Consider the following 27,541-nt stretch of genomic DNA (forward strand, 5'->3'; position numbering starts at 1 on the left):
TAGTTTTGTTTTGATTTTATAGAGATGACACAATGTCAGCTAATGAAAAATAGATGATTTGGCTGCACTTGTCTGGATTTCTACAAAGAACAACCTTTGGAACCATTTAAAAAGGTTTCAAGAGTCTAAGTTTAACATGATCTTAGGAAAGATCATTTCTTAATTCAATTCCTTTCAAAATTGTGAAAATCCTTAAAATGGTGATGAGCATCAAGCCTCCAATAACTCTTGCTGAAGAGGTGATAAAAGAGTAAACACATAGTCAGCTGTAGAAATGATTTTTAAGAGTAGCAGTGAAAAAAAATTTAATAAAAACCATGACATGTGTTATCAACTAACTGACTCACAATGCCTCAGCTGCAACTAAATTAATTGGCAAAATTGGGTCCTCCACTAATTTCTTTCCATTAGCTTACTAATGACAACATCATCTGACTTCTGACAGTATAAGTGTTTAGTTTATTGTGGTTCATCAACCTGACCAAAAGAAAGATCATGCCTCCTCTAAATTTTTTATTTGACCTTACTAAATGCATCTTTCAAACAGCCTGAGTAAAAACATGTATAACTTCAACATACTTTCTCCCCCATTTTCTAAATGTGCAAATTAAGGAATAAAGGTAGTAGTTTCTAAAGAAGCTGTGGTGCTTGGGTCAGTGGGTATAACATGGTACTTTGGTTTTATCAGCTTAGTTGAAATTATAAATTGGCCACTGTAAAAGAGTTAAAAAGCTGGCGTTTGGAGCGTTAGCCCTTAATGTCAGAGCGGATGGAGGAATTGTGGGTTGTGTGTGTGTTTATATGCAGAAAGTGGAGGTATGCTATTGGTGAGAACATGGTGACGAGAAAAACAAGAATGAATTAATGGAATGAATTAACAGCGGTCGTTGATAACTATTAACAAACAAATATAACTGCGCGGAAAACTAGGAAACAGATACATGAAAGACACTGCTATTTCAACTGAGGCAATTCAGTACCTTTTCAGTATAGTTTTTCCTACTTAATCAGACCTGACCATGATTTACATTTGTGTGAGAGATTTCAAGTATACTTATACCCTTTATTACAATCCATTTTGAAATCACTGGTGGTCCCTGTAATCTGATTGGCTCTAATTGGTTCGATTTATTCCCAAATCGCACCATTTTTTGCTCTAAATCGCATCATTTTACGCTTGACTGAGTTTTTGACACATGACGTCAGTCTTTCTGTTTTGCACACAAAATAAGATGTAAAAGCATTTCAGGTTCCGCTTTTTATTTAAAAACCGGCTTAGTACTGCATCACTAAATTACTTGAATTGACCAAGTACTGTATTTGGGGCGATTTCAAAATGGATAAAAACCATGACAAACCTCGTGTCGTGCGATTTTGGTCTGAAATCATACTTGTTATTTCAAATTGAGCTTGCGCTGCGCGCTCGTTCAATTTTGAAATTACGCGTATGATTTCAGCCCAGATTGCACTCCACTCATGATTTTCACTCGAACAGTATACTTAAAGTGTACTTCAAAAATGGTACTGCAGCTGTACTTATGTAAGTGAAGTATGATTGCCGTCATCCTCGGAGACCCAGGGGTTGTGGGTCGATTTCAAGTTAGGGCCTGAAGAGCCCCTGGGGACATTGTCTTACAAGACTAGTTCCAAACGGTCGCAGTCGTTCTGTCATCTGATTGGTGCCAGAAAATCTTTGTGTTTTTCTGCCCAATCAGAGTGAAGTGTGCTTTGGAGTCCTTTCGTGTGTTGTAACATGGACAAATACTAATAGCTCAGTTGCTCGCTATGCCTTGGGCCGTGCGACGGAGATTTGCGTGAGGTGAAAAGTTTCAGTCTCAGCACACAAAGTAAGAGAAATCGATCAGATTGTCCGCGAAAATCTTTCCGGAAATGATACTGAGTAGTTTCGCAGATATCACTAGAGAACGTGTTTTAAAGTTTGCGAGGTTTGTATACAACACAATGGTTGCAGTCATTGATATGTCGCTTTAAACGTTAACCGAGATTTAAGCTTACATCTTTTCTAGATTTTTTGCATAATTTGCTGTGACTGAAACTTTTCCAATCCCGTGAAGTTATTTCGTCGCACGGGCCACGCAGGTATGTCGAGCAACTGGTACTTGCGCAACTTTCTGTGCGTGCCAAAATCTAATCTCATCTTCACTCGAAAAAAAAGAAAAGCAAAGCGTGGAAACTTTTACTTCTTAGATGCGAGTAGATGACCCTGTACTATTAAGCTGACATTTGCAATAAAGCAAACCCGCCCTTTCCATCTATTACTTCTTGGTCTTTGATTTTGTTTTCCCCATTGAAAGCAGCATCGGATCGATTCCCAATGATCAAAGGTATTTAACTTGGTCTTCAACAATCGACAGAAGAGGTGAAATGACGATGACCAAGGGACTAGAAGAGAATCCGTGGCCTTCTTAGCTCAAGAATTTCAACACTCTAGGCAGCATTTGAAAGATTAAACTCTTTCCAAACCCCTACGGTTACTGCCCGAAAAAATCTCTCCTTTCCACGATGTTCTCGTTAATAAGTTTTTGTTCAGGTTTTAATTAGCTAACCGGAAACACAGCTAAGCTTTCTCTAAGCGCTTGCTGGAGGTCGTCCACGAACTTAAGCCGTATTGTGAACGACTACAAAGCGAAGATTAGATTTTGGCGCGCATAGAGAGCAGAAAGCTACGTAGTCGAAAACGCCCGTTGCTCGACATACCTGCGTGGCCCGTGCGACGAAATAACTTCACGGGATTGGAAAAGTTTCAGTCACAGCAAATTATGCAAAAAATCTAGAAAAGATGTAAGCTTAAATCTCGGTTAACGTTTAAAGCGACATATCAATGACTGCAACAATCGTGTTGTATACAAACCTCGCAAACTTTAAACACGTTCTCTAGTGATACCTGCGAAACTATTCAGTATAATTTCCGGTAAGATTTTCGCGGACAATCTGATCGATTTCTCTTACATTGTGTGCGGAGACTGAAACTTTTCACCTCACGCAAATCTCCGTAGCACAGCCCAAGGCATAGCGAGCAACTGAGCTAATAGTATTTATCCATGTTACAACTCACGAAAGGACTCCAAAGCACACTTCACCCTGATTGGGCAGAAAAACACAAAGATTTTCTGGCACCAATCAGATGGCAGAACGACTGCGACCGTTTGGAACTAGTCTTGTAAGACAATGTCCCCAGGGGCTTTTCATGCCCTAACTTGAAATCGACCCACAGCCGCTGGGTCTCCGAGGATGGATTGCAGTATAACTATTATTGATGCAGTATACTTGTACTATACTTAAAGTAAACTTCATGGTTATCTTTTTTGGTAAGGGATGCGGTCGGAATTTTCCTTTTGTGACGTTTGTAGTGCTGACTGTCGATCAATAAGTTGGGCGCGGCGATGACTCACTCGAACGACAGAAACAGGGTAACCACGTTTTTACGAAAAACTGGCACAGTGACATCTCTACATAAACGACGAAGTCCTAGAAACTGAGAAAAGGGAATGGAATTCTTGACATGGGATGGTGCGAATATGAATACAGAAAGTAGTGTGAGTCTGTAGGTTTGTGATACACACTAGTGCATATACTATTTTCTTTAATTGAAACTTTGATGTCTGAAAAGGATAAAGAACTGTCGGAAATTTCCTAGGTATATTTTAGGGCTGGTTAAAAGGAATTGACTGCGGTTGTAAACTGAGTTAGCTCCTCTGTTGATCACGAAATACTTATTAGCAAACTAGAGTCATATGGACTTAAGGACGTTGAGTTAGACTGGTTCCGAAACTATCTGACAGACCGAAAACAACTCGTAAGTTTTGGTTAAGAAAACTCTGATCCATGTCTTATTACCTCGGGTGTCCCGCAAGGGTCAATTCTTGGCCCTTTACTCTTTGTCCTGTTTTTCAACGGTCTGCCCAGATTCTGATTACGCTGATGATACAGTTATTTATTTCACCGCTAGTAATGCCCAAGAAATAATTAGTACACTTACCAGTGAACTTGCCAAGGTTAATGACTGGCTTTTAGACAACAGCCCTTTTATTCACCAAGGCAAAACTGAATGTGTTTTATTTGGTACTGGCTCTACTGGTTAGCAAATGCTAATCTCTCTGTGAATATCGGTGGCAAGGAGCTAACACGGGTTGCTGAATATAAATACCTAGGTGTAATCTTGGATGAGTCGCTTTCATGGAACACGCACGTAAATTATGTAGTAAGCAAAGTTAGTAAGAGAATAGGAATTCTTGGCCGCACCAGGCGGAGCATTAGTATGCATACTGCTAGTACAATTTATTGATCATTTATTCTTCCTGTTCTTGATTATTGTGATGCCGTTTGGAACTGTTGCGGCCGTACGAATGCTGATAGTATAGAAAAATTGCAGAGACGTGCGGCAAGGATTATCATGCAAACTAACAGCAGTGATGAAGCGCTAGCTCACCTTAATTATGATACGCTGGGACTAAGACGGGGGATTCACACGTTAAACCTTGTGAAGAAATGTCTAGATAAGCGCTGGCCGCAATTTTTAATGGACCACTTTTATTTTAAAAGAGAGATCGTACAGAGAAAGACGCGACAAAGTAATCATCTCCGTCTTCCCTCCATCAAACTAGAATGTACGAAGAAACCCTTTTATTATCATGGATGTGAATTTTTTAATCGTAATTTGTAGTTTTTATGAATAGTTTGTACTAAATTTTAACCTCTTCTAGGATTTTTCTTCTATTAGCTTAGTTAGGATTAGTTTTGAGTATTTTTATATTTCTTTTATCTAGGGCCTCTAAGGATATCAGTTTTTGTAACTGTAGGAGTTACCCTAGCCTAAATAAAAGTATCTACTACTACTACTGCTACTACTACTACTACTACTACTACTACTACTACTACTACTACTACTACTACTACTACTACTGCTGCTGCTGCTGCTGCTGCTGCTGCTGCTGCTGCTGCTACTACTGCTGCTACTACTGCTGCTACTACTACTGCTACTACTACTGCTACTACTACTGCTACTACTACTGCTACTACTACTGCTACTACTACTACTACTACTGCTACTGCTACTGCTACTGCTGCTGCTGCTGCTACTGCTACTACTACTGACTACTCTCTGCGGGGTAAAGGAGGAAGCGCCGATACAGTCGTCAATATAGCGACTGCAGAGTTCAGGTTTGGGGCCATTTATTGGCTGAAAAATTAGTATTCGACAAAACCTGCAAAGAGATTGGCATAGCTGGGTTCCATTTTAATACCCATGGCTACGACATTAGTTTGTTTGAAATAATTGTCCCCGAATGAAAAACAATTGAGTGTAAGCACTAGTTCGGCTGGGCGAAGTAGTGTTTCAGATCTAGGTTCCTTAACAATGCGTTGATGAAAAAATTGTTTGAGGGCCAGAAGACCTTCGTTATTGGGAATGACAGTATAAAGAGATGTATTATCCACAGTGAAAAGAAGTTTGCCTTGGCCGAGGAAATTAAAGTCGCGAAAAATTTGAAGAGCGTGTTGGCTGTCTTTGATATATGATAGTAAAGTTTTGACGATGGGAGCCATAATGTTGTCTAAATAGTTGGAAATAAGTTCGGTGGGACAACAGGGAGACGAGACAATGGGTAGACCTGGGTTGTTAGGTTTGTAAATTTCAGGGAAAAAGTAAATAGAAGAAGTTCTAGGAGTGGTAATGATAAGATTTTTTGCTGTGGCCGGCAATTCTTGTCAAGAACTATGTTCTTATTTAGCTTGTTTAGCTGAGTTCGTTAATTGTATTTTTGACAATGTTTTGATTAGTGAAAGTGAGATCTTTGTCAACCTTTTGATTAAAAGAGGTGTCAGAAAGTTGCCGCAAAGCTTCTTTTTTTAGTAAACATCGGTCCTCCAAAACAACTACTGCGCCGCCCTTGTGGGCTGCTTTGATAACAATTGTCTGGGTTTTTTTAGGTTTGTTTTAGTGGCGATCACTCTTCATAGGAGAGATTTGAAAATTTGGTGCTACGATTGAATTTAAGTTTGTTAATATCGTGGCGACATTCTTTGATGAAAAAATCTAGTGATGCGAACCTGACCCTCTGGAGGAGGTCATTTAGACTTCGAATCTGAAGTGTTTCAAAAGTGTATTTGCGCGAGATGTTAGAATGAAAGTTTATTTACAATTTGTCACTATTACCACTGAAAAGCCTCATTGGGGGAGTGGTCAATTATTATTAAGATTTTAACTATTATTATCATGATTATCATGATTATTATTATCTTATTATCATTATCATCATTACTTGAACTTCGTGATAACGGAAACGTGGTCGGAACGTTTTCACAACTTAACCATCTTTCAAAATCACTCGTCTTTAAAAAAACTTTACTGGCGAGGTACTACTTTTCTTGTCTTCTCTATTTATGTGGTCTTGTTGCAGTGGAGTAAGAGAAGGAGATATCCGAAGGGGATCGCCAACTTCGGAGAACAAAAAAGGACGTCACTTGGTGAGTCTCGCCTCCATTTCATACTTTACCTCGACAAAAAGGAAAATAGGCACTGCTTTGTAGAGGTTTCAACGCTTTGGGTAAAACCAGAACGAAAGATATTAAAACAGTCCGTTAGAGGTGCCAAAAATATTTTAAGTTGTCGATGAGGATTCTTTCTACTGATAACCGACGGCATCAATGAGCTCTGTTGCTCTGTTTTTTCCTTTGCATCTTGTTTGTGAAGGTGTCACAAGTTCTACAGACAAATTATAGAGCGCAGTAAAGCAGTACCCTTGGTATCATTTATTACTCTGGAAAGTTGATCGATTTTGAACACTCTGAGCTTGGGCAACCGAAACAGACAGAACTGCCCCTATGACTGTTTATCGTAATATATTGATAATACTTTCACAGAGGATGAAAAACAGTTGTATTCCCTCTTGGACTCAAGATGTGTTGCTGAAACAGGAAAAGCAGGAAATAGCCATGGGGAAATGTAAGAACAAAGTGGACTGTATGACTGAAGAAATCGAAACGTTACAGAGAATTACTACAGAGGATGCTTGGCCTAAACAAGCGAGTAGCAGGTTGGTGTTAACTAATGAGCCAACTATTAAAGTCAATAACTTTTCTGATTAACTAGACACCTATCACTGATCTATATATACAAAAAAACTAAATCTCGCTGGGCTTTTTTCATGCTTAATTGGTTATATCAACTAAGTTGAAATAGTAAATTGGCCACCGTAACGAGTAAAAAAGCTGACGTTTCGAGCGGTAGCCCTTCGTCAGAGCGAATGGAGGAATTTTGGGTTGTAGGTGGTTTTATATGTAGAAAGCGCAGCTACGCCATTGGTGGGAACACGGCAACGAGAAAAACACGAATAAATTAGTGGAATGAAAAGCGTTCGTTGATACCTGTGGGATTAAGAGTGCCGATTTGGAAGATTAACTTTTGTTCAAGAGTTTTGCGGTTTTCCGTGCTGCCTAAATGTAAGGAAAGACCGCAGATAGCCATATGTTGCTTAGAATGATTAGGTAGATTAAAGTGTCTAGCGTCTGGTTTAGATGCGTCCTTGTCATTCCTCTCCACGACGCGAAGGTGTTCTCGGAATCGGTCACCTAGTCGTCTTCCTGTTTCGCCGATGTATAACTTTTTGCAATAAGTGCAAGTTATGCAATAGATAACGTTGGCGGAGGTGCACTTGAAGTGATCGGTGATCTTAATCGATCGCATGGGTCCCGATATTTTCTCAACGTTGTGAATGAAGGGACAAGTTTTGCATCGTGCGCGAGCGCATTTAAAAGTGCCGGGTTGGTCATTAGTTTTGAATGAACCTCTGACCAAAAAATTGCCTATGTTTTTGTCGCATTTGAATGAAATAAGTGGAGGTTGCGAAAAGATAGTGCCAGTCTCTGGATCGTTTTGAAGTAATTTAATTTTTTGAAGAAAATCTATAACATTTGCCAGATCGACAGTAGCATCTGAACAGGCTCTTAAGTCGAAGACGGTACGAAAAGGAAAGCGGGAGGAAAAACAGCGATGACGGGGAATGGGTAAGGAAGAGGGCGCTCCCCCTTCCTTACCACTCCCTTACAAGCTACTTCATTCGGAGTTAACTCCAACTGCCGTTAGGGGACTGTTGACAAGCTCTATCGACAGTCAGGCACGTGTGGTTAATCAGGTTTTTCATTAGCGTAGTAATCGGCCAAAAGATTTTGCATGGATTACATAAAGCACTACCCACGTTCATGCTACCAAGCTAGTCATTTTTTCTTTTTTTAACTTCTATGATTACTAAACTTTGTTCCTATAGGAAAATTAACGTGAAATAAGAAATCCGGCTTTTTCTGATAGAGAGGCTACAGTGCAAACTCCGCCAACAAAAATGAAATATATGTTTACGTTGCGCAAGTATTTGAATGAAAATAAAGCCTTGGAAAAGTCTTACATTTCAAGCAAAAAAATCAACAAAGTCATGGTGCGAAAAGGTCACAAAACTCAACTCTACTCCGAAAGAGAGTCCTCGTCAATCCCAGTGTCAAGTTCAAGGTCTCTTAAACGTGACTTGTTAACTGATCAGGTCACGCTGTCGCGCAGGAATATTCCAAAAATACCAAGGAGAGAAAGAGAAAACTGCCTCGAAATAAGTTGAAGATTGGATTTAATTTGTAGCTATAGTTAGCTGGTGGAGCGGAGCTCAAGATGACTGATCATGGGCTTAGCTCTAATGGTGGACTTCGGCTGAAGAAAAAGACTAAAATCTCCCTGTCTCGAACGACCGAAAAAAATTCAAACGAAAAATGCGCTCACGAAGGTTTTTCTTTCTTTGGGCTGTTTTCAACTGAGACAGAGGTGATTTGTTTTACGACCCCATTTTCTTAAAAAACTGTGTGGAAAACTTGGCCTGCAGAGGACATGCCACATTTTATCGCGCAATAGAACTAAAAGATCGCGTGATAAATTTTTCTTTATCGCGCGATTATTTAATTATTATATAGCTGGCAGCACCAGCTGGAAGATGACGCGAATCCTATGTTCTGATTGGCTACCCGAGCGGGTAGGGCAAGATGGGCCCATCTTACCCGCTCAGGACTGCACGCTTTGATCCCGCGCAAGAGAAAAAGTGGGTGGGGCGGACTTTAAACTTCGTAACTTTTGGACAGTGTTGGCGACGAAGTCGCTAGAAGCGGCAGAAGAAACAATCAAAACAAAGTTAGAATTAAACGAGCCTCGTGGGCACACTGTGCTACAAACACAGTTAGCTTTCTTTCCTGGCTCTCGAAATAAACAAGTCATTATTCATTCTTAGTAAAACAAAGCGAAATATTTTTGCCATATACTGAATCCTTTATTGATCAAGCTTGTTCGGTCAAGATGGCTGGATATTATCCTCGTTCTTTTATTTCGTTTTTATGGACCTCAACCTCGTCTCAGTGCATAAAAACGCTAAAAAAGAACTGGGCCAACATCCAGTCATGTTGACCTCAAGCGTGGTCAATAACGCGTATCACAGGATCGTGAGATGCCCATAAGAATCGACCGCGCGATAATTTAGAATTTATCGCGCCATAGTTTTTCACTTATCGTGATATGATTTCGATTTCTCGCACGATATTTTGCTTTTATCGAGCGATAAATGAGATTTATAGTGCGATAAAATTGAATTTAAAAAGTGGATAGCCTGTGGTCTATGGGCCTCAGTATGTTTTTGCCTAGAGGAGAAGGAAGAAATAAAACGAGAATACTCGCCCCATCGACTTGCACGAGTACAGTAGAGTAGGAGATCAATATACATGCTACAGGGCTATTAAACTTGTGACTGAATTTAATTTTTTTTTCTTTTTTTTCAGAGCACAAAGATGGTGTCTGGGAAATCGGCGTCGTTAATTTAGCAGTGGCTAAGAAGAAGGTTGACAAACTGTTAATTCACATATTCATTTCAACAATAATTAAGAAACTCCTTCCTGGATTGCCCGAGCTATTCCTCTCAACTGAGGCCTTTGATCTATTGTCGGATTTTAAACCAAAAAGGTTTTGATTTATGAATAAATCAATATCATTACTTCACGATCTCTGGGTCGTCTTTTTATGTGTAACACCCTCATTCATTTGCGTATAACTTCTTTAGCTTAATCTCTCTGGCTTTTATGGTTTAATGCTCAATCTAAGACTACGTCACAGCATTGTCCAAAGAATGATTGCTTTCATATTGTCTTTCCGTGAATTGTTCGTGTTTGTGTTTGAGTTTGAAAATATGCGAAGAGGGGCCCTGTTGTGGAGGGAATTTTCTCTTCAGATTTCCTTTACCAGCACGGAGATATCAGCTGCATCGAAATTCCATCGCCCGAGTGTCACTGGCATCTTCAGTTAAGGAAAAAAAATATGTTTTAAAAAAACCATATAATTTTTATCCCAACCAGTACAAGGTACATCATTATGAAATAACAACATTGACTACGCTTTGTAATTCCAAATATGATCTGCCTGAACATTTAGATGGTACAAATAACATTTTATTTATTGACGCAAATAATAGTCTTTTTTTTTTCTATGGTCAGAGTAGCAGCTGTTTGTGAACTACTGGATGTGGTTTTCGCGAATTAATGGTTTGCAGCCAGATTGCTGAGTTGATTTTGAAAAAGACCGTTTCTTACCTCTTGACTGTGTTTTTTTTTTTTTTTTAAGATCTGAAGACACGATAATAGCGTTGTTAATTATTCGACGTATTTTTAAAAGTGAAGACAGAAATGTCTCGGTTTTATTTTCTTTAAGGAGAACAGACAGCATTCTCGTCTTTTGACAGTTGTCATCAAACCGCCTCCCGGTTAGCTCAATTGGTTAGAGCGCTAGACGAATAAACCGTAGGTCCCGTCTCCTGCATCTATTAATTAGATAATTTGATTAGGCAGGGGACTTAAAGAACCCACATCACGAGATTACTGTGATGTGGTCTGGCCTGTTTACTGGGAATTGGGAGGAGGGCAGCTGTAAAAAAAAAGAATTCGCCTTTGTTGATTATGACCTGCTACTGGCAGTCTGACAAAGTACCCCGCACAGTGTTATAAAGCGCCTTGAACATAGGATAAGAGCGCTATAGAAATAAAAGATATTATTATCATTATTATAAACAATTTATGAATATAGAGGTAAGTCTGTAGTAACTGGATCGGTTCTTTTTAATATAACTAGCCAATCTTATTTGCTCACATCACTTTTAGGTGTTCTGATTAAATTGAATCATGGGCATGATTAAAATATTTGGAAAGGAAATAATCACAATTATTTTCTCTTGACTATTTCAAGTGTGATTGTCAGTGAGAAAGTGTCCCAGAGGGTGGAGACATGAGTGAACCGATTTTACAGAAACTTGCAGCCGTAGGTAACCTTGATAAGATATTCGAAAAGCCAAAGGCGTTTTGTTTTTTGCATTTAGTTAATGACTTTATTAAAATAATCCTAGTTCTATTCAAGAGTTAAAAATAACTGCGAATACTTGTGGAATATCGGGAAAACGGCTCTAAAGCCTTAAAGGCTCTAAAGAGGGAGTCGGCGTGGTGCTTTCGATCAGGAAATCCGGATTTTTAGATTTGAAATTCCAGATTTGGGATCTTTTAGTAAAAAATGCAAAGCACCAACAGAATTCGATGATGAAAATCCTTCCTTAAGGTAGATTTCAATTTTAAAAGATTCCATAGACAATACATGAAAGCTGATATCGTTGCCGTTAAACAGCTATAGGTGAACCCATAAAGACCCCACCTAGAACAGCCGTAGTCAGTTGCAAATCCCTCTTTAGATTTCCCAAAAGTTGTGAGACATAGAAATCCATGTTTTCTCAGCGTCGTATCTCGCTTATGGATTTATTGTTTTACCGCAAAATCCAAGTTCCGAATTTCAAAATCAAAATCCAGATTTTGCAATCAAGAGCACAGATTTCTTTGAACGCGATTTCTTAGTTCTGATTGGCCGTGACTACCTCTCGACCCAGTTTCCTACGAACCGCATTCAAAATGGTGAACAGCGGGCAGCTGGGAATTTAGTACTGAAAAAATTGATGTCGCAGTGTAAAGTTAGGACGGTTCGTTCCACAGCTGTGTTACATTTGAAAACCTGTTCTTAAAAAGAGTATTCTCCTCTTCACTTTGTACATCGGATGTGTGAAGTAACTTTCCCCCTCCGGGATGAAAAGTCTCGTTTGTACTTCGACAGGTGAGTGGTCTTAACGTGACTTTCAACCGATTCAATGTCTATGAAATGTATCTTATTAGGACCATTACGTATTCATCCTCTAACAAATGTGGAAAGAACTGATCACCAAGCAATAGGTTGGTGGACAAAGCAATGACCTCAAGTCCAGGGACTGAACCTCAAACATGGACCAACTCTTTGTATTTTGGTTTTGTCCTTCGTTAGCCACGACAAACACCACGAAACTTGGCGATTATATTAAACAATCAAAATCCTTCCTTCGAAATGTATAAGCCATTTTTCGTTCCCTTAATGTCGGCCACGAAGTGAGGCGAGAAATCGATAAAATGAATTTATTCCTCCTTCAGTATAATAGATTGACGTACTAGAAACAAAATGTATCAAGATCGAAACTCATAAATTGATGTTTAGATCAAAGAGCATTTTCCTTAATTTTTTTGTTCTCTTCTTCTCGTTGGGAAAATGCATTTACATCTTCGTCGCTCACCACACCACAACAAATCTTGCGGCATTATTCCAAATAAGAAACAAAGCAAGTTCGAACTCATTCAGCAAAGTTTGAGAAAGCAGTGACATGGTTGCTCAATATCACCACTCATCTTACACAGTTATGAAGGGAAGTCATATTGATTGTAATGAATTCAATGTTTAAGTTGCTAGTACAGCACTCCCCTCCATGATTATAATAAACAACAGGGTACATGCATGTAGTGGCCTATTGCAGTCATCTGAGTGACTTTTTTTATAGAGCATGAGATAATGAAATGCTGATATTTTTAATGGCAGATTGAGCTGATAATGAATACTGCTGACAGAGATGACCTGCAGAGAAAGTTTGGATGCGAAGGACAACATATTGAGTTTGTTTTATATGTTAAAGAAGCTACTTCCTGCAGGTAAAAACAAATATTCTTTAGTGGAAGGAGGAGAGGATAATATAAACTGCCACTTGCAACTGTTTAACCCTGGCCCCCAGTTGTAGGCCTATCTACCTGTGAACAAGAGAATACATGCATAGATTTGATTATAAAAACTCCCTGACCCCCTGGATATTAAAGCCCTCCTCAAGCCTTTCTTGTTTAAATAAGAACAAAGGTGGAAGCGCTACTGCTGTAAATTAGACATTAAAATTTGTAATACTGAGTTAAGAGAAAAGATGGGCTCCAGGGAGAAAGCCTGAACTTCTTTTTAGTCATGTTCCAATTTTGTTCAGGTCATTAGTTTTGTATTTAATTCTGTTCCAAATGTATTGAAATGAATGCAATTTATCAAGGCAAAACTTGTTTTCATTTTTTCTCATTATTCATTTTCCTTCTCTTCTTCCTTGTTTAAGTATTTCAGTGGTAATTACACATTATTCACTATATTTTATAAAGTAGCTTAACTCTAATGCTGTTGGTCAAAATGCATCACGTGACTGAGTGTTTCCCAACTAAAACTGGGGAGTGTATTGGTGATATTTCTCAGTTTATTTTTATAAATTTTTAAACCTAACCTTTGATTTGAGATAAGGCTATGTTTTAAATATAATTGAAGATAACTGGACATACTGACATTATTACAAGCTCACACTTTTTTCTTGAGCTTCACTCTTGGAAAACATTTTGTTCCTGACTAATCAGATGAATTCTACAGACAAACACCTGCACACATTTTTGCACCAAATGGAGGTTATTGATCATAAATGAAATGTCTCGAAAAACTTGTAAACATTGGCCAATGCCTATACCCTACAACATATCAAGTTCCCACCATAAGCAAAACACCAGATGAGAATTGTTTATCAGTATGTCCAATCCCTCAAATGTCTTCTGGACATAAGTGCAGACTTTGTTGATACTGTCCTGGGATGTGATATTGAGGTGGCGACGGTGCTGAATACTTGTTACATTATTCCTTACTAAGTTGGCCACATATGTTTGTACCTGCTGTAAAAGAGTTTATTTTATTTCATTATGATTATTATTTACTTTACTCACAATGCTATCTCTATTACAATTAATACAGTAACTCTAACTTATAATATATATATATATACTAGAGAGGTAGACAGCACAACATATCACAGACACAGTGCAAATACTTCAATTAGATTTTGAAGCATGAGTTAGTTGATAATAAAAATAGACAATGCAGATTTTCAAGGAACCATCCACATCCATATTTCCTCCACGCAATATAATGGTTCCTATTTTTTCCTAAAATCTTGAAGCTTCTTATATCTTAAGGTAATACATTTTTCACTCTCCTTCTTGGCTTCTACTTTGTGTAGAAACAAATTAAACTTTGGAAGTGACTCATTTCTTCTACACTCCCATCCAAACTAAACAAATTAGATCATTTAAATAAATAATTCCACAGTCTGCAGATTTTTATAGAATATAGACTTGTTATCAATTCTTATCTCTTTATTATTCCAAATTACATAATGGGTATAATTAATATCAGAGAAAGCATTTCTAAAGACTGCCCACCAGTCAAGTAACTGCTGATAACCATTTAGACTTAAATTGAGATCCCTTACATCATAATTGCATTTTAAGAGCAGAGTTCCTTCATATTTTTTCAAATGAAATGCAATTGAAAATACAACTTCCATGGACCTACCTGCTCATTAAGAACCCGTGGAATCCAGGAGTGCGCTATGGCTTTCATTTGGGTTTCAAGATCTGTAATGGATTCAGGCCACCATTCTTCAGTGAGTTAATGACTGAGTCTAGTCACTTTATCTGGACCTTTCCACAACAATTTTTATATCATAGTCTCCATCTGTTTAATGATTTCTTGTGGGGTTTCCAATATTTTCAAAGTGTTAAACAGCTTTGGTATAAGAAACTATTTTGTAATGGGCACTTTGCCAAACAAGGACAAACCCTTCAAACTCCACTCATGATTGGTTGATCATTTTTTGAATGTCACTTAACCTTTCATGAAAATTTTGTTCAATGACCTTTTCTTGATCACACAAGAAGTGAATTCCTTGGATTTTAACTCCAGTGTACCACTCAAGACCCATACGTTTTGCTAATGAATTCCTATTTGCTCCAATCCATATCACTTTAGTTTTCTAAATAAATTATTCATTTTTAAACCAAAGCAGTTTTTCAAAATTGTTCAGGATTTGCAAGACGATTTCCACTGAACAGGTGTAGAGTCATATCATTGGCATATAGGAGTGTTCTACTTTCATCATTATTGATTTTTATGCCTTTAACATGCTCGTTTGATCTAAGAGATATAACTAAAATTTCATTTGCCACAACAAATAAATAGGGTGACAAAGAGTTGCCTTGCCTTACACCTCTTTCTAACTTAAGAGGCTTGGAAAATAAGCTATTATTATAAACACAACTCAAGAGTTTATTAAATGTCTTTATTCATCTTATTAGGGTTGGACCAAAATTGAAGGCCTCTAGTGATTGATAAAGAAAATCCCATTCAATAGAGTCAAAGGCTTCTTCAAAATCTATAAACAGTAGAATACCAGGTATCTTTAACAATTCAGCGTGATCGATAATAGGGAACTTAAGCAGCAAGACGCGAGACCCACAACGCGAACGTGATGACCGAGAGAGTCCTGGAACTAGGACGCGGTCGTGTGCATTACCTTTTTGTCCTTAAGCTTTCACAGCAAACACGACGCGAGCTTCAAAAAACCTCTTTAGATGTGCTCTTTTCAAGAAACGAGAGAAGCGCTACTTTTAGCGTTCGATAGCGGAGTTATTGATGAAAAAGAATTTGTGCTGTTATACGAAGAAAGTACCTCGAAAAATCCATCTTTTGGCTACGAAGATTACGAGAAGTTTGATTTGAACTCCATCGATCCTGCAACGTGCAAAGCAGACTTCAGAGTTGAAAAGAACGATCTTTTCATGCTTAAAGAAGCATTAAACATCCCTGACCGCATAGTTTGCCATCAAAGATCGATTTGTGATGGAATGGAAGCACTCTGTATGGTTCTCAAGCGCCTTGCCTACCCATGTCGATACAGTGACATGATACCTCTATTTGCAAGGCCTGTTCCTGTCATAAGTATGTTAACAAACGAAGTGATCGATTACATCTATGACAACCATCACCACAGAATCACAGCATGGAATCAAGATCTACTTATGCCTTTAAAGCTTGAGGCGTATGTTGCTGCAGTTCATGATAAAGGTGGTGCACTAAATAATTGTTTTGGTTTTATAGATGGAACTGTGAGACCTATCTGTAGACCAGGAGAACACCAAAGAATAGTTTATAATGGTCATAAAAGAGTGCATGCCATAAAATTCCAATCTGTTACTTTGCCCAATGGAATCATTGCTCAATTATTTGGCCCAGTTGGTAAGTGATAGTATTCAAAATCTTTCATTCATACATTTTCTTTGATTTTATATTTTTTTGTGCTTCTAGTTTTATTGGTTTAATAATAGTTCACTTTAAGTTAGTTAATGGTTCACATTGTTTTAGTAATACTGTATTTTTATTTCTACTTTTCAGAAGGAAGAAAACATGATTCTGGTATGCTTGCAGATTCTGGGCTCCTACAGCAGCTAAGCCAGTATGCCTTTTCTTCTACTGGTGACCCTATGTGCCTGTACGGTGACCCAGCTTACCCATTGAGGATCCACTTGCAAGCTCCATTCAGGAATGCAGTGCTTACCCCTCAAATGCATTTCTTCAATGAATCAATGAGTTCTGTTCGAGAGTCTGTTGAATGGCTTTTTGCAGACATTGTTAATTACTTCAAGTTTTTGGACTTTAAAAAGAACCTGAAATTGCAGTTGAGTGCTGTAGGTAAATTTTACATTGTAGCAGCAATTCTACGCAATGCCTTGACATGTATGTACTTTAATGAAACCTCAAAATTCTTTGGGCTTGAGCCACCAACACTACAGGAATACTTCTCATGAGACTTTATAATGAGATCATTAATAAGTTTTGTACCATCTCAGTTTTTCTTTGAATTTAATGGATTTTTCAAACCAGTCTATTTGAAATAGAAAATCAATGGTTTCGAGTAGGACTAACCTGTAGTAGAGACTAATTTCTCTGTTTCTATTTTACTAGAATGGCTTTCCATCAACCAAGAAAAAATAGTTCGGCATCAAAAAAATCAACTCTTAATTGATATAGTTGAATAAAATCTAACCATAGTCATTCTGCTATAAATTTATTTGATTGGTATTTAAAACTTTAAACATTTCAATGTCCTGAAACTTAAACAAACATTTTAAGACACAAAGTAAAAATCATAGCCTGGAAAAATATAGCCTAAAACAATAAACAATATTTTATCAGTGCAAACTGGAACAGGAGATGTAATAAATAACTAAGGGATAATTTTGGTTTTCAATAAGACCATGATAATACACTTTTGAAATAAAATTGGATAAACACAGGACTTATTGTTCATTTTTGCACCATTCTTGACATCAGTGCCAACATCATTGTCTGAAATTCTTGCATCTTCTGTGCTTGTAGTTGCTGTTGTGCTAGCATCATCTTCATAAAATCATCATGCTTTTTTTCTTGTAATTCAACCTCCCTCCTCTTCATTTCCATTTCTTCCTTTCTGAACTTCTCCATAGACTCATTTTTTTCCCGTAAGTACATTAAGGTATCACTTCCATTTGATCTCCGCTTTTTCGGTCTTGTTTCTTGTTCTGGATTTTCATCGTCCTCTCCACTCTTTTTGCTTTTTCCAATCCTCTCCATAGCCTTGCGTCTCATTCCATCTGCTGTCAACCTATCATATTCTTTCTTCTTACACTTTACCTCTGCATCTGCATCATGTGCACTATCACACTCCCTTTCCTTTTCAATTAATTCTTCCACAATTGTCTCCCATTCAACCATATCGGTCTCGATACCTGATGCCTTTTCCTCGTCATTCAACTTTCTTTGGACTTTCTGTGCCAGGAAACGATACCTGTCCCTCACTGACCTAGCTTCCACCTTAAATTTGGGCCTTTCGATGGTCATCACGTTGTCTGCTATGACTTTCCACTTCTCGCCTCGCTGAGCTGTGCCTTTCTTTGTGTCAAAAGGGTCAACAGCGCGGATTTCCCTGCATAATAGGGTATCATGCTCCTCAGTCCAATGCATAGCATTTCTGTTTAGAAAAATATAAAACTTTTAAGCTTACAGAAACTTAGCATGACTACAGTAAGACAAATATTAACAATTCAAAGATGCCAACCTGAAATTTACTGCGTTAACAATTCAGACTCTGTATTTTACTAAAATCTCTTCAAGAGAAATCACTGTGTGACAAACTTTACACAGCAATGTTGACAACATGGCGGTAAGATGTGAACTCAGGTATATATCTCAATTTTACAGACGAAATACAGAGTATTTGTAGGATTTCAAAACTTATAACACACGACTTGGCATTATTTTCAATAACTAAGAGAACTTACGATTGTTTTGAAGTCTTTGGACGACTCGAAGAAGCAGTTGAAGATCGACTCGTGGAGGGCTCAGAAGGTGCGAACACTAGACTCATCTTAAACGAAGAAATCAAAGAATAATTTAGATCTTTACCATCTTAAACTGGCCAGGAATGTTGTTGAATGATTGTTTAATAAGTTAGTGGGCAAAAACTTAGTCTTACCTCGTTGAAAGAGTTAAAAAACCGAACACGTTGTCCCACGACGTGAAACCACACTGTCTGGCGTCCCAGAATCGCAACGACGCGATGAGACAAGTACGACTGGCTTCCGTGCGCATAACCGGAACTAAAAATTGACATCCGGTACCACATCGCCGTACCTCGCGTCCTGGTGCTTAAGGTCCCTAATGTTGAGAATTGAACAAACCACCTCTCCAATAACTCTACCCTTGATAAAACCGGACTGATTATTTATCACAAGTTAATGGCATTTGACGATAAAAACTTGCGTCAAATGTTATTCTAAGTCACTTCTACGTAAATTTAATGGGAATTAACAAAATGAAATCATTACTTATAACAAAGGAAATGCCATAACGATGGTCTGTAAAAGAGTCCAAGTCCCTATCCACAGACAAACCACCTAACTAAATATATAGTTTGAAAATATAAAGTAATATAATAAATATAATTAATTAAAATCTAATACAAAAAATCTGAAATATGTGACCGTGAGTTTTCGGTAATTTTACCAGACGAGTGTAGTTGGGATTCATCAAGAAGTTCCTCACACCACACTTAAAACTTGAGATACAAGATGCTGATCTAATTGAAAGTGGGAGTGAATTCCACATATTAACAATACAATTAAAAAAATTAATTTTAAAAGTGTTTGTATGGACATCATTCTTCTTTATAGTAAGTCCTTCTTTCCCTTTCAAAGGGTACCTAGCAGTATCAGAGTAAAACTGAACAGTTGAAGAGTTCTCAATGTCAACATATCCATTCAAGACTTTACAAAAAAATAACACATCAAAAAAAAATCGTCTATGTTCCAAGGAAAGCAGATTAAGCTTAGAGTTGCGAATGTTTTAACGCAAACTTCATAGCTTGATGTTGCACTCTTTCCGAAGTCATGATACTTCTGGCAGTGAAGGGTGACATATTCAAGTTGAGGCCTAACCAGGGCACAATAAAGAGTTCTGCATGAGCATAGAAATATCTCTCAAATCTCTGCAATTTCTTTTGAGTAAACCAAGCATTTTATTCACCATGCTGATGATCTTGTCTGTGTGAGAGTTCCATGCCAATTTATAATCAGTCAGTAAACCAAGATCAGAGAGCTCAGTTGTAGCTGGAAGGGGAATACCATCCAGTAGTAGAGGAGCAGAGATTGGAGATCATTTTTTAGTGATTTGCAATAACCTACATTTCTTTATTACAGTAGTAAAGCTCATTTGATTTTTTATTTTAGCCCAGGAGCCAGATTGTTGAGATGTTCCTGAAATGATTTATCATCGCATGGATGTTGGATAACTCTTGAGGCTTAACAGTTATCTGCATACAGTGCCACCATACTCCCAGAGGAAATAGCATGAGGCAGATCATTAATAAATATCACAAAAAACAAGGGGCCCAAGATGGACCCCTAGGGTACCCCTGAAGGGATAGTGCACCAGTCAGAACTTGATTATGATGGATTATTCAAGGAAGGACTTTTTTGATTCTGTTGATGACCTTAGAAGCAAGCCTGGAGTCAGCATTGACTAATGAAGTCAACCTCCAGTTTTCCAAATACATTTGATCTTTACCTGTTTTATCAGTAAATGTGATAATGACCTGTTTTGCTGAATTTTACATTTCTCCTGAGTCAAAAGAGCAATTAAAAGCATCGGTCATGAGCTCACCTACAGAGCTCCAAAAAGTTTAATTTGTAAAATTTTGTACATATACTGTCTTCCCATTTCCAAAAGTATCCAGTGTTTTGGCACATTCTTCAATAGTTAATCGTCCTTCACAACTTAGTTTTTCTTCCTCTGACAATTCTGGAATGCTAGCTTGACCAAGAAAGTGATTCTCCAACTAATCATGCTGCTCGTCACTGTTAATACTATTAATTAATACAAATTTTTATAATAATTCAAAGATGAGCATATTTTTTTTTTTTCATAGTTGATGGTTGTAACTCTGTTTAGACAAGGTTCGCTAATAGGTTTCTTTGTAATTGGTTTCTTTTCTCCAGACTTTAAAATACTTTGTACTTTTTTCCCCATTTTCATGCCATCTAACCCTTAAACATACAATTAATCCATTAGCTTTCTCTTTGTAAAATTTTTCTCACTCAGTTTTATATTTATCCAGAATATTATCAAATTCTTTGCAAGGATTTTATTGAAATTGTATCTGAGTGGCTTGGAGTTAGTTCTTCTGTAGACTTTTCTCTTTATCTCACTTTGTTCTAGTAAGCTCTTTTGAGTATTGCATCCAAAAAAGCAAACCTTTATTTAATCCAATCTCAAGCGACTCTTTTGTTTGAGGATTCTTTGCCTTCTTCTTTCCATATCTCCAGAATCGTTTTTATAAATTGAATAAACTTTTCATCTGACAAAAATGATGTGTTCATTTTTTAGAAACCTGGCCCTTTTTTTTAGTCTCCTCAAACTCTTGCAAATGAAGTACAATTGCCCAGTGGTCCATTTTAATGACTCCAATAATGTCTACATTTTCAATCAAGTCCTGAAGTGTATCTGGAATGAGGCAATAATCTAAGCTGCAAAAACATATTTTGATTAGAGCTGCCATGGCTTGTTTCAAATTTCTCTTTCTGTTCCGGTTAATTTAAGCCCCGTCAGATATCTACATTACAGGTGTGTTTGTAAGGCCATTTGTTTATAAGCCCTCCTAAAACCCCTTGCAAAAGTGTTTAAGCCCTGGGCTATTTAACCAGCAGTTTTTATACTGTTATGCACTTTAACAATTATTGTTTTCAGTACAGTACATGTCTACAAATGTGAATGTCAAATTTGGGGCGAAAAGGAATATTTAAGAATTACTGGGAATTTTAGGAAAAACCTTGAGGCAACTAATATAAAATAAATACATGCATTAGCTCCCAAATAAAATTCAAGCAATCAATTAAATTTATTTTCATGCTTTAAGTTTAACATGTAAAATATTTCCTATGGTATATTTACATCAACATGTAGTAATATTAGGATGGAATTTCATTTCTTTGTCTTTTCTTGAAAACTTCATAAAATTATCCTTTCTAATATTACAGCTATTCATCTAAAATAGCCCTAATAAAACATTAAATTTAGTTTGACATAAATTGTGAATAAAATCTGTTGATTCTTTTGCATGAAATACAATAACATGAATTACGTTTATTGCAATAAATACTATCAATCAAAAAATGTCTTTATTTTAATCATTTAATTTTGGATGATGATACAAATGGTATTTAACCCTTTCCTCCCAGAGGCAGGCTTTGACTTCATTTTATGTGGTTGTAACTTCTTTGGATAAAACACTTGTGCGTTAACATTCAAATGTAAGCTGTCAAGCAGCATTTTCATGTTATACTGTTTGTTTTTGGTGATTCTGCAAATTGAAATTCAAAGATTTCTAATCAATTTTTACTTAACACTCTTGGAAGTGATGGGCTTCATTACCGCTAAACAATTTATTTTTTAATTATAATCTTGTTGTAACTGTAACAATAAATTGTAATGAAGTAATCCTAAACTGCAGCATAGCAGCTGTTTGTTTTTGCTGGGCTCGCAGCTTGTCAAACGTGACTAAAATAATCCTGGAACCTTAAGCTTACTGATAGATTTATTTCATTGTAAAGCGTAAGCTAGCATGCAAGTGACCGATTCGATTTTTGATCACGAACCGAACATCGCAATTTGTACTCACCACAAACTTTCAAAATCGTGGCTTTATAAATGGCCGCTCGATCCTTGTTTGTACGTACCAGGTAGTCATGATATGTCTACTGTTGTCCCTTCTTTTAACTCCACGGTGCCAGCGACTTGCTTTTCATTTACAATACTTACGCTTTTCTCGTCTTTCCGTTAGACAACGCTAAAAACCCATCTTTAGAGATGCAAAACATTTAAGAAAAGAAATAACTTCACGCACGAGCTATGAACGGAGGAAAAGTACATTCAAAGATGAGCGCCAAACGGAATTTTCTTTGTTTCCGATCACGGTCATGATCACGTGGATATTTTGGGAATTGTCATTGGCTAGTAAACGAAATCCACTGGCTTGCCCGATTGCGGTCACAAGAGAAGCCCGAAACATCATTTTGATTTCCCTGAACAATTCTTTGATTTTGGACGATGGATTAACCTTGGATCCATGTTTTGACGATGATATAAATAACGATGTGAACTCACTCTATGTAGAAATAATTCACAAGAATCGAACGTTCTACAAATCCACGATTTGTGGCCAAAAGTTGTGGAGGAAACAAAGACTCGAAACCCACTTGAGTTGTGTTCACGGCAAAAGGTGAGAAACAACATAGCAATCCAATCACAACTTTTAATACCACAACAACAACAACGACAACAATAACAAGCCTTTATTTCATCTCGAATTTAAAATACCCAAAAAAAAAAAATGCTAATATCTACGAGAAAATAGTTAAATAAATAAAATGAAATAGTTATGGAGAATAAGATAAATACATTAAAACACAATATATACAATTCAGTAATTGATACACTGGCTAGGATAGCCTCAGATAGTATAAGAGATACCTAGATGATCACAGTGTACCAGTACCCAAATAAACAAAGTTTGATCGCAACATGTTCCAACACAGCCACCTCGATTCCGTAGTCTTTCGTTTCCACTGAACCAGCAGTCAGGTGCCAAAAGAGTCAAGTGCGTCTCATAACGAAGAAACATTTGTACAAGAGAAGGCATAGGTGGCCCAAACTCTGCCACAGGCTCTTTCACAGTGGATTATTCAAGAGTTTGTATAGTGGTTTAGTTGGACTTGCTTTTGAGCTCCGTAAATGTAAAGTTGTGTGAAATAAATAAAAGAAAATTGTCTTACCTTCATAGAGAGTAGTCAGTGCTCTCCAGTTGGGCTAACCGCCTCCCGGTCAGCTCAATTGGTTAGAGCGCTGGACTGTTGTGCAGGAGGTCGAGGTCGATGGTTCGAGCCCCAGCTGTACCAAGACTCAAGGTCTTAAAATAACTGAGGAGAATGCGCTACCTTTCTATAATATGAAGAAATGGATAGACATTCTAGTCTTCTTGGATAAGGACAGATAAACCGTAGGTCCCATCTGCTGGATCTAGTAATTAGTTAATTTGGTTAGGCAGGGGTTGTTAAAGAACCCACTCACGAGATTGCTGTGATGTGGTCTGGCCTGTTTACTGGGAATTGGGGGGAGGGGGCATCTTCAAATAAGTTTCCTTCGATTGTTTGTAAACTGCTGATGCAGTCCGGCCAAAGTCCCCCGAAAAGTGTTGTGATGCGCATTTGATCATATCCACATGTTAATTTGTGCAATATAAATATTAAATTATTATTATTATTATCATAAATGGATGTGCACATTCTGAAGTGTTCCTCTGTTTATGATTATGTTTATGTTTTATGATTTTAGCACATCTGTGGAGATGAGACATTTTGCATCACAATAGGAACTTTTATGATCATGGAATCCACGAGGCCTTGAAGGTTAGAAAGCAAATCTGTGATACGAGTACATTGGATTAATGGACAATTTAATCGACGGCTGCTTCATGAAAAAATGCTTATTAATGTTAAGATTTGCAAAGACTTTGTTTGAAAAATAAATTTGATGATAGACATATACATATAAGTATGTAATATATCTCTTGGTATATTTTGTAAGGCATACCTTTTATTGAACCAAAGTTTTAAGCCTCCAAAATTACTTCTTGTCCTAAAACCTTCAGGTTCCCGGTATTGAGAATTTCTTGGAATTATTTGGATGCAGTAATTCCCAAGAATTCCACCCTTCTCAACTTATAAGTAGTTTGAATAGCTGAGAATACCTTGTAATTCGTAGGAATTTCAAGTCCTCATAGAACTGGAACCTTGCTTTCCCAGAAATTCCCAGTCATTCCAAGCTTTTCAAATCAGAGCTTATTTACATTGTCGGGAATTTTTGAGAACTCCCTGGAATTCCCAGAAAACTGGAATTTCAGTTTGCAAGGGCTGTTACACTTTTCAGTATGTGTTGGTGCATTGCTTGATTTTCATCTGCAGCACAAATTGAGTTATTTATTAAATACTATGATCAGATTTGCCTCTAAATTTTACCTATCAACATGTGGCTTTGTAGCTGACAGTTGGTAGTAGACTGCCCAACTAGTATCATGGAGGCAGGGGTTCAAATCTTTTCAAAGCATGAATGTTTCTGGTTTATTTTCTGCAATTGTTTTAAAATAAATTGCACTTTACTTGTGAGGATCATTTCTTGGGTTGAATTTCATCTGCATGTCAAATGAAATCTATTTCATTAAAATTATGGCTTCCATAATAACTGAACAACTTGTTAATGTCACCATTTGCTGAAAAGGATCTGAAAATTAACAAATGGTAAAAACCACAGCATACACTATTGAGTTATGGATGCACGCGGGAGGTTGCTAAGCATAAAAGAAGCGTAAGAGTCGCTCGAGGCGATCGCCTCGAGCGACTCTAGCTTCTTGAGTGCTTAGCAAACCTCCCAAGTGCATCCATAACTCAATAGTGTACGCTGTGGTGTTTACCATTTGTTTTATAACATAACATTAACACATTGTAGTTAAAGAGTTCCCTTTTGTTTAACAAATCGTACGTGACCAGAAAAAAACAAGCGCGCACGGAAAAATAGTCTTTGCATTTGCTCACATCAGCAGCGTACACCCATGGGCAAATGGGGGACGCTAAATTGACCAATCAGAGCGCGTGCTTTACTTTGGTTATGTTATAAATTGAATTGCTTTCACTCAAGCATTTTTTTCTTTCTGTTTGGTTTGTTCATTTGTTTTCTTTTGTTTTTTTGTTTTTTTTTTATTAGTAGATGACACAGTTTATCAGTTAGTGAATAATAGATGATTTGGTGGTGCTTGTCTGTGATTTCTTTCAAGATCAACCTTTGGAACCATTTCAAAAGGGTTTAGGTAAGTTTACATCTCAGAAAAGATCATTTATTTAATTAATTTCCTTTGAAAATTGTGGAAATCCTTAACATGGTCATGAACATCAAGCCTTGAATGACTCTTGCTGAAATGGTGGTGAAAGAGTATGCAAGTAGTCAGCTGAAGAAATGATTTTCAATTGTAGCAGTGGAAAACAATTGAAAAAACCATGGCAGGTGTTTAATAACTAACTTACTGACTCACATGTATGCTTCAGCTGCAACTGAATTAATTAACAAAATTGGGTCCTCCACTAATTTCTTTCCAAGTTTACTAATGATGACATTATCTGTGTTCATCACTGACAATACTTTTCTCTTTATTCTCGTCCTTGGTCAACCTGACCAAAAAATGATCCTTCCTATAAAATGCTTCATTTGAGCTTACTTACACCTTCCAAGCAGTCTGATTATTATTATATGACTTTTTCCTTCATTTTCTAAATGTGAAAATGAGGAAGCCTCTCTAAATTGTTTTGACCGTTAAACCCCTGAGGGGGACTAGGTTCTAATTTCTACTCACAGTATCACCCTAAAATCAAAAGTAAAGCTCCAATGAGAATCAAGGAAATTCTAATCACCAATTCAACAAGCTCCTGATTGGCAAACAAATTCTTCTTGTCAGTATCATAGGAAATGCAGAGAGAACAGTGTGGAGAATATCATGAATACTAATGCTGGGTTGTAAAGGGTTCATTGACAGTCAGGCTTCTTGAATAATCACTTCAGATTCACCCAGAGCCCTGGGGTCTCTTGAAAAGTTTACAGTTTTGTGAGTGACATGTAGTTTGTGTGGTTTCTTTTAATTTCGCACCAAGGCCATGTTATTTTTACTTATTGACCACTTTCATAAATGGCTGCCGGATTAATATTCTTTTGTTTAAATTTAAACTAGCCTTTCTGGCCTCGCTTGAGATAGTGTATTATTTTGAATTTTGTACTGGAGAACGAGGCCAGAAAGGCATCATTTGTGTTCGTTTTCATACTGGGAAGGTTATATTATTCATTTAACTTGTAGTTTTTTTGTATTGTTTTGTTTTGTTTTAATCATACAATGTATTTACGTCTTTTTTATCCCCCACAGCCGGACTCAATGCTCGTAAAATGAATGCAAGCTGTTTTGAAAACCTTAAAAGCGGCCGAGGCGGCCCGTGGAAGGGTAACATGTGCTATTTCTCCATATGTCTATTGAAGGGAGAATCGTCTGTAAAACTGATAAAAATAACTCTTAAGACGTTCCAGCTTTTTGCTTCCTGTGGAAGACGCCTCGTTCCATCACACGGAGGCTGATGACGTCGCCTTTCAGTAAACGAAAAAGCTAAAGATGGAGCGTACCGCGTGATCAGCTAGGTCTTCATGGACGGAAGAAAAACAATTTAATGCCCTCTCTGGCAGACATTGTTCCTGCGCAGCTAAAAATACAATTTGAATTGTAAATTGGCGAGTTGTGGTGGTTTTGTTATAGAGGAGACACATATAAATAAATCGAGTGAACCTGCCGTTGTGTTTTTAGCTTTCTAAATCTCTGTCTTTCTGAATCAGTCAAACTGTATTCGTCAACATCATCACTTTAACTGGTTTTAAAAGTACATGTGGTCTAGTAATATCTGCAGAATCACTTCGGCTTTAACGGCTCTGATTACGGTACATACGTAATAATGTCAGCTCAGGGGCTGTGATGTTACATCGTACATTAAGATATAATTGTCAAGAAAAGTCATTTTATCCCAGTGAAAGTTTAAAAAGCTTTGAAATTAAATAAACAACCAAAACCAAGCAATTTTTTTCGCGGAATAAGGA

The 27,541-nt window shown here is 37.3% G+C and overlaps 3 protein-coding genes and 1 long non-coding RNA gene across 9 annotated transcripts in view; 3 read left to right on the forward strand and 1 right to left on the reverse strand.

Annotated features, from left to right (window-relative positions):
* The window catches only part of LOC148742395 (uncharacterized), a 280,537-nt gene extending 270,498 nt beyond the window's left edge, over nucleotides 1–10,039 (forward strand). For both annotated transcript variants that reach the window (XR_015999689.1, XR_015999686.1), the window contains 3 exons: nucleotides 6,420–6,486; nucleotides 6,883–7,055; nucleotides 9,823–10,039. This is a non-coding gene — a long non-coding RNA (uncharacterized LOC148742395). The remainder of the gene's footprint in view (nucleotides 1–6,419; nucleotides 6,487–6,882; nucleotides 7,056–9,822) is intronic.
* A 1,830-nt stretch (nucleotides 10,040–11,869) lies between these two features.
* Nucleotides 11,870–27,240, forward strand: LOC148742408 (uncharacterized). Of its 5 annotated transcripts, none has more exons than XR_015999663.1 (5): nucleotides 11,870–12,181; nucleotides 12,968–13,077; nucleotides 24,197–24,270; nucleotides 25,622–25,724; nucleotides 26,826–27,240. XR_015999663.1 is itself a non-coding variant. In XM_088755982.1 (4 exons), the coding sequence occupies exons 1-2, from the start codon at nucleotides 22,783–22,785 to the stop codon at nucleotides 24,231–24,233; spliced, it is 339 nt and encodes a 112-aa protein (XP_088612108.1). In that variant the 5' UTR covers nucleotides 22,654–22,782; the 3' UTR covers nucleotides 24,234–24,270; nucleotides 25,625–25,724; nucleotides 26,826–27,240. The 5 variants fall into 5 exon arrangements, 2 of the variants coding, with proteins under 2 accessions (XP_088612108.1, XP_088612104.1); XR_015999666.1 differs by lacking the exons at nucleotides 11,870–12,181; nucleotides 12,968–13,077 and adding exons at nucleotides 22,642–23,084; nucleotides 23,646–23,861; XM_088755982.1 differs by lacking the exons at nucleotides 11,870–12,181; nucleotides 12,968–13,077 and adding an exon at nucleotides 22,654–23,084 and having other exon boundaries at nucleotides 25,625–25,724.
* Nucleotides 15,696–17,570, forward strand: LOC111333191 (uncharacterized). The gene is made up of 2 exons (XM_022938725.2): nucleotides 15,696–16,510; nucleotides 16,667–17,570. Exons 1-2 carry the CDS (start codon nucleotides 15,847–15,849, stop codon nucleotides 17,077–17,079), a joined length of 1,077 nt encoding a protein of 358 aa, XP_022794460.2. The 5' UTR covers nucleotides 15,696–15,846; the 3' UTR covers nucleotides 17,080–17,570.
* On the reverse strand, nucleotides 17,323–18,950 carry LOC148742409 (uncharacterized). The gene is made up of 3 exons (XM_088755902.1): nucleotides 18,786–18,950; nucleotides 18,592–18,677; nucleotides 17,323–18,281 (listed from the first exon to the last, which is right to left on the reverse strand). The coding sequence occupies exons 1-3, from the start codon at nucleotides 18,933–18,935 to the stop codon at nucleotides 17,579–17,581; spliced, it is 939 nt and encodes a 312-aa protein (XP_088612028.1). The 5' UTR covers nucleotides 18,936–18,950; the 3' UTR covers nucleotides 17,323–17,578.
* Nucleotides 27,241–27,541: the final 301 nt, after the last annotated feature.

Source organism: Stylophora pistillata, chromosome 1, assembly GCF_964205215.1.
Source record: "Stylophora pistillata chromosome 1, jaStyPist1.2, whole genome shotgun sequence".
Classification (NCBI taxonomy): Eukaryota; Metazoa; Cnidaria; class Anthozoa; order Scleractinia; family Pocilloporidae; genus Stylophora; species Stylophora pistillata.

Excerpts from the sequence above, each read along its gene's own strand:
- LOC148742409 (XM_088755902.1), bottom strand. The coding sequence starts at position 18,935 with ATGTGGTACCGGATGTCAATTTTTAGTTCCGGTTATGCGCACGGAAGC. Across the intron at positions 18,678-18,785 it reads TTTTTAACTCTTTCAACGAG|ATGAGTCTAGTGTTCGCACC; the intron begins GTAAGACTAAGT and ends TCTTCGTTTAAG. Across the intron at positions 18,282-18,591 it reads CCAAAGACTTCAAAACAATC|AAATGCTATGCATTGGACTG; the intron begins GTAAGTTCTCTT and ends TTTTCTAAACAG.
- LOC148742408 (XM_088755982.1), top strand. The coding sequence starts at position 22,783 with ATGATCACGTGGATATTTTGGGAATTGTCATTGGCTAGTAAACGAAAT. Across the intron at positions 23,085-24,196 it reads AGTTGTGTTCACGGCAAAAG|CACATCTGTGGAGATGAGAC; the intron begins GTGAGAAACAAC and ends TTATGATTTTAG.
- LOC111333191 (XM_022938725.2), top strand. The coding sequence starts at position 15,847 with ATGTGCTCTTTTCAAGAAACGAGAGAAGCGCTACTTTTAGCGTTCGAT. Across the intron at positions 16,511-16,666 it reads TCAATTATTTGGCCCAGTTG|AAGGAAGAAAACATGATTCT; the intron begins GTAAGTGATAGT and ends TCTACTTTTCAG.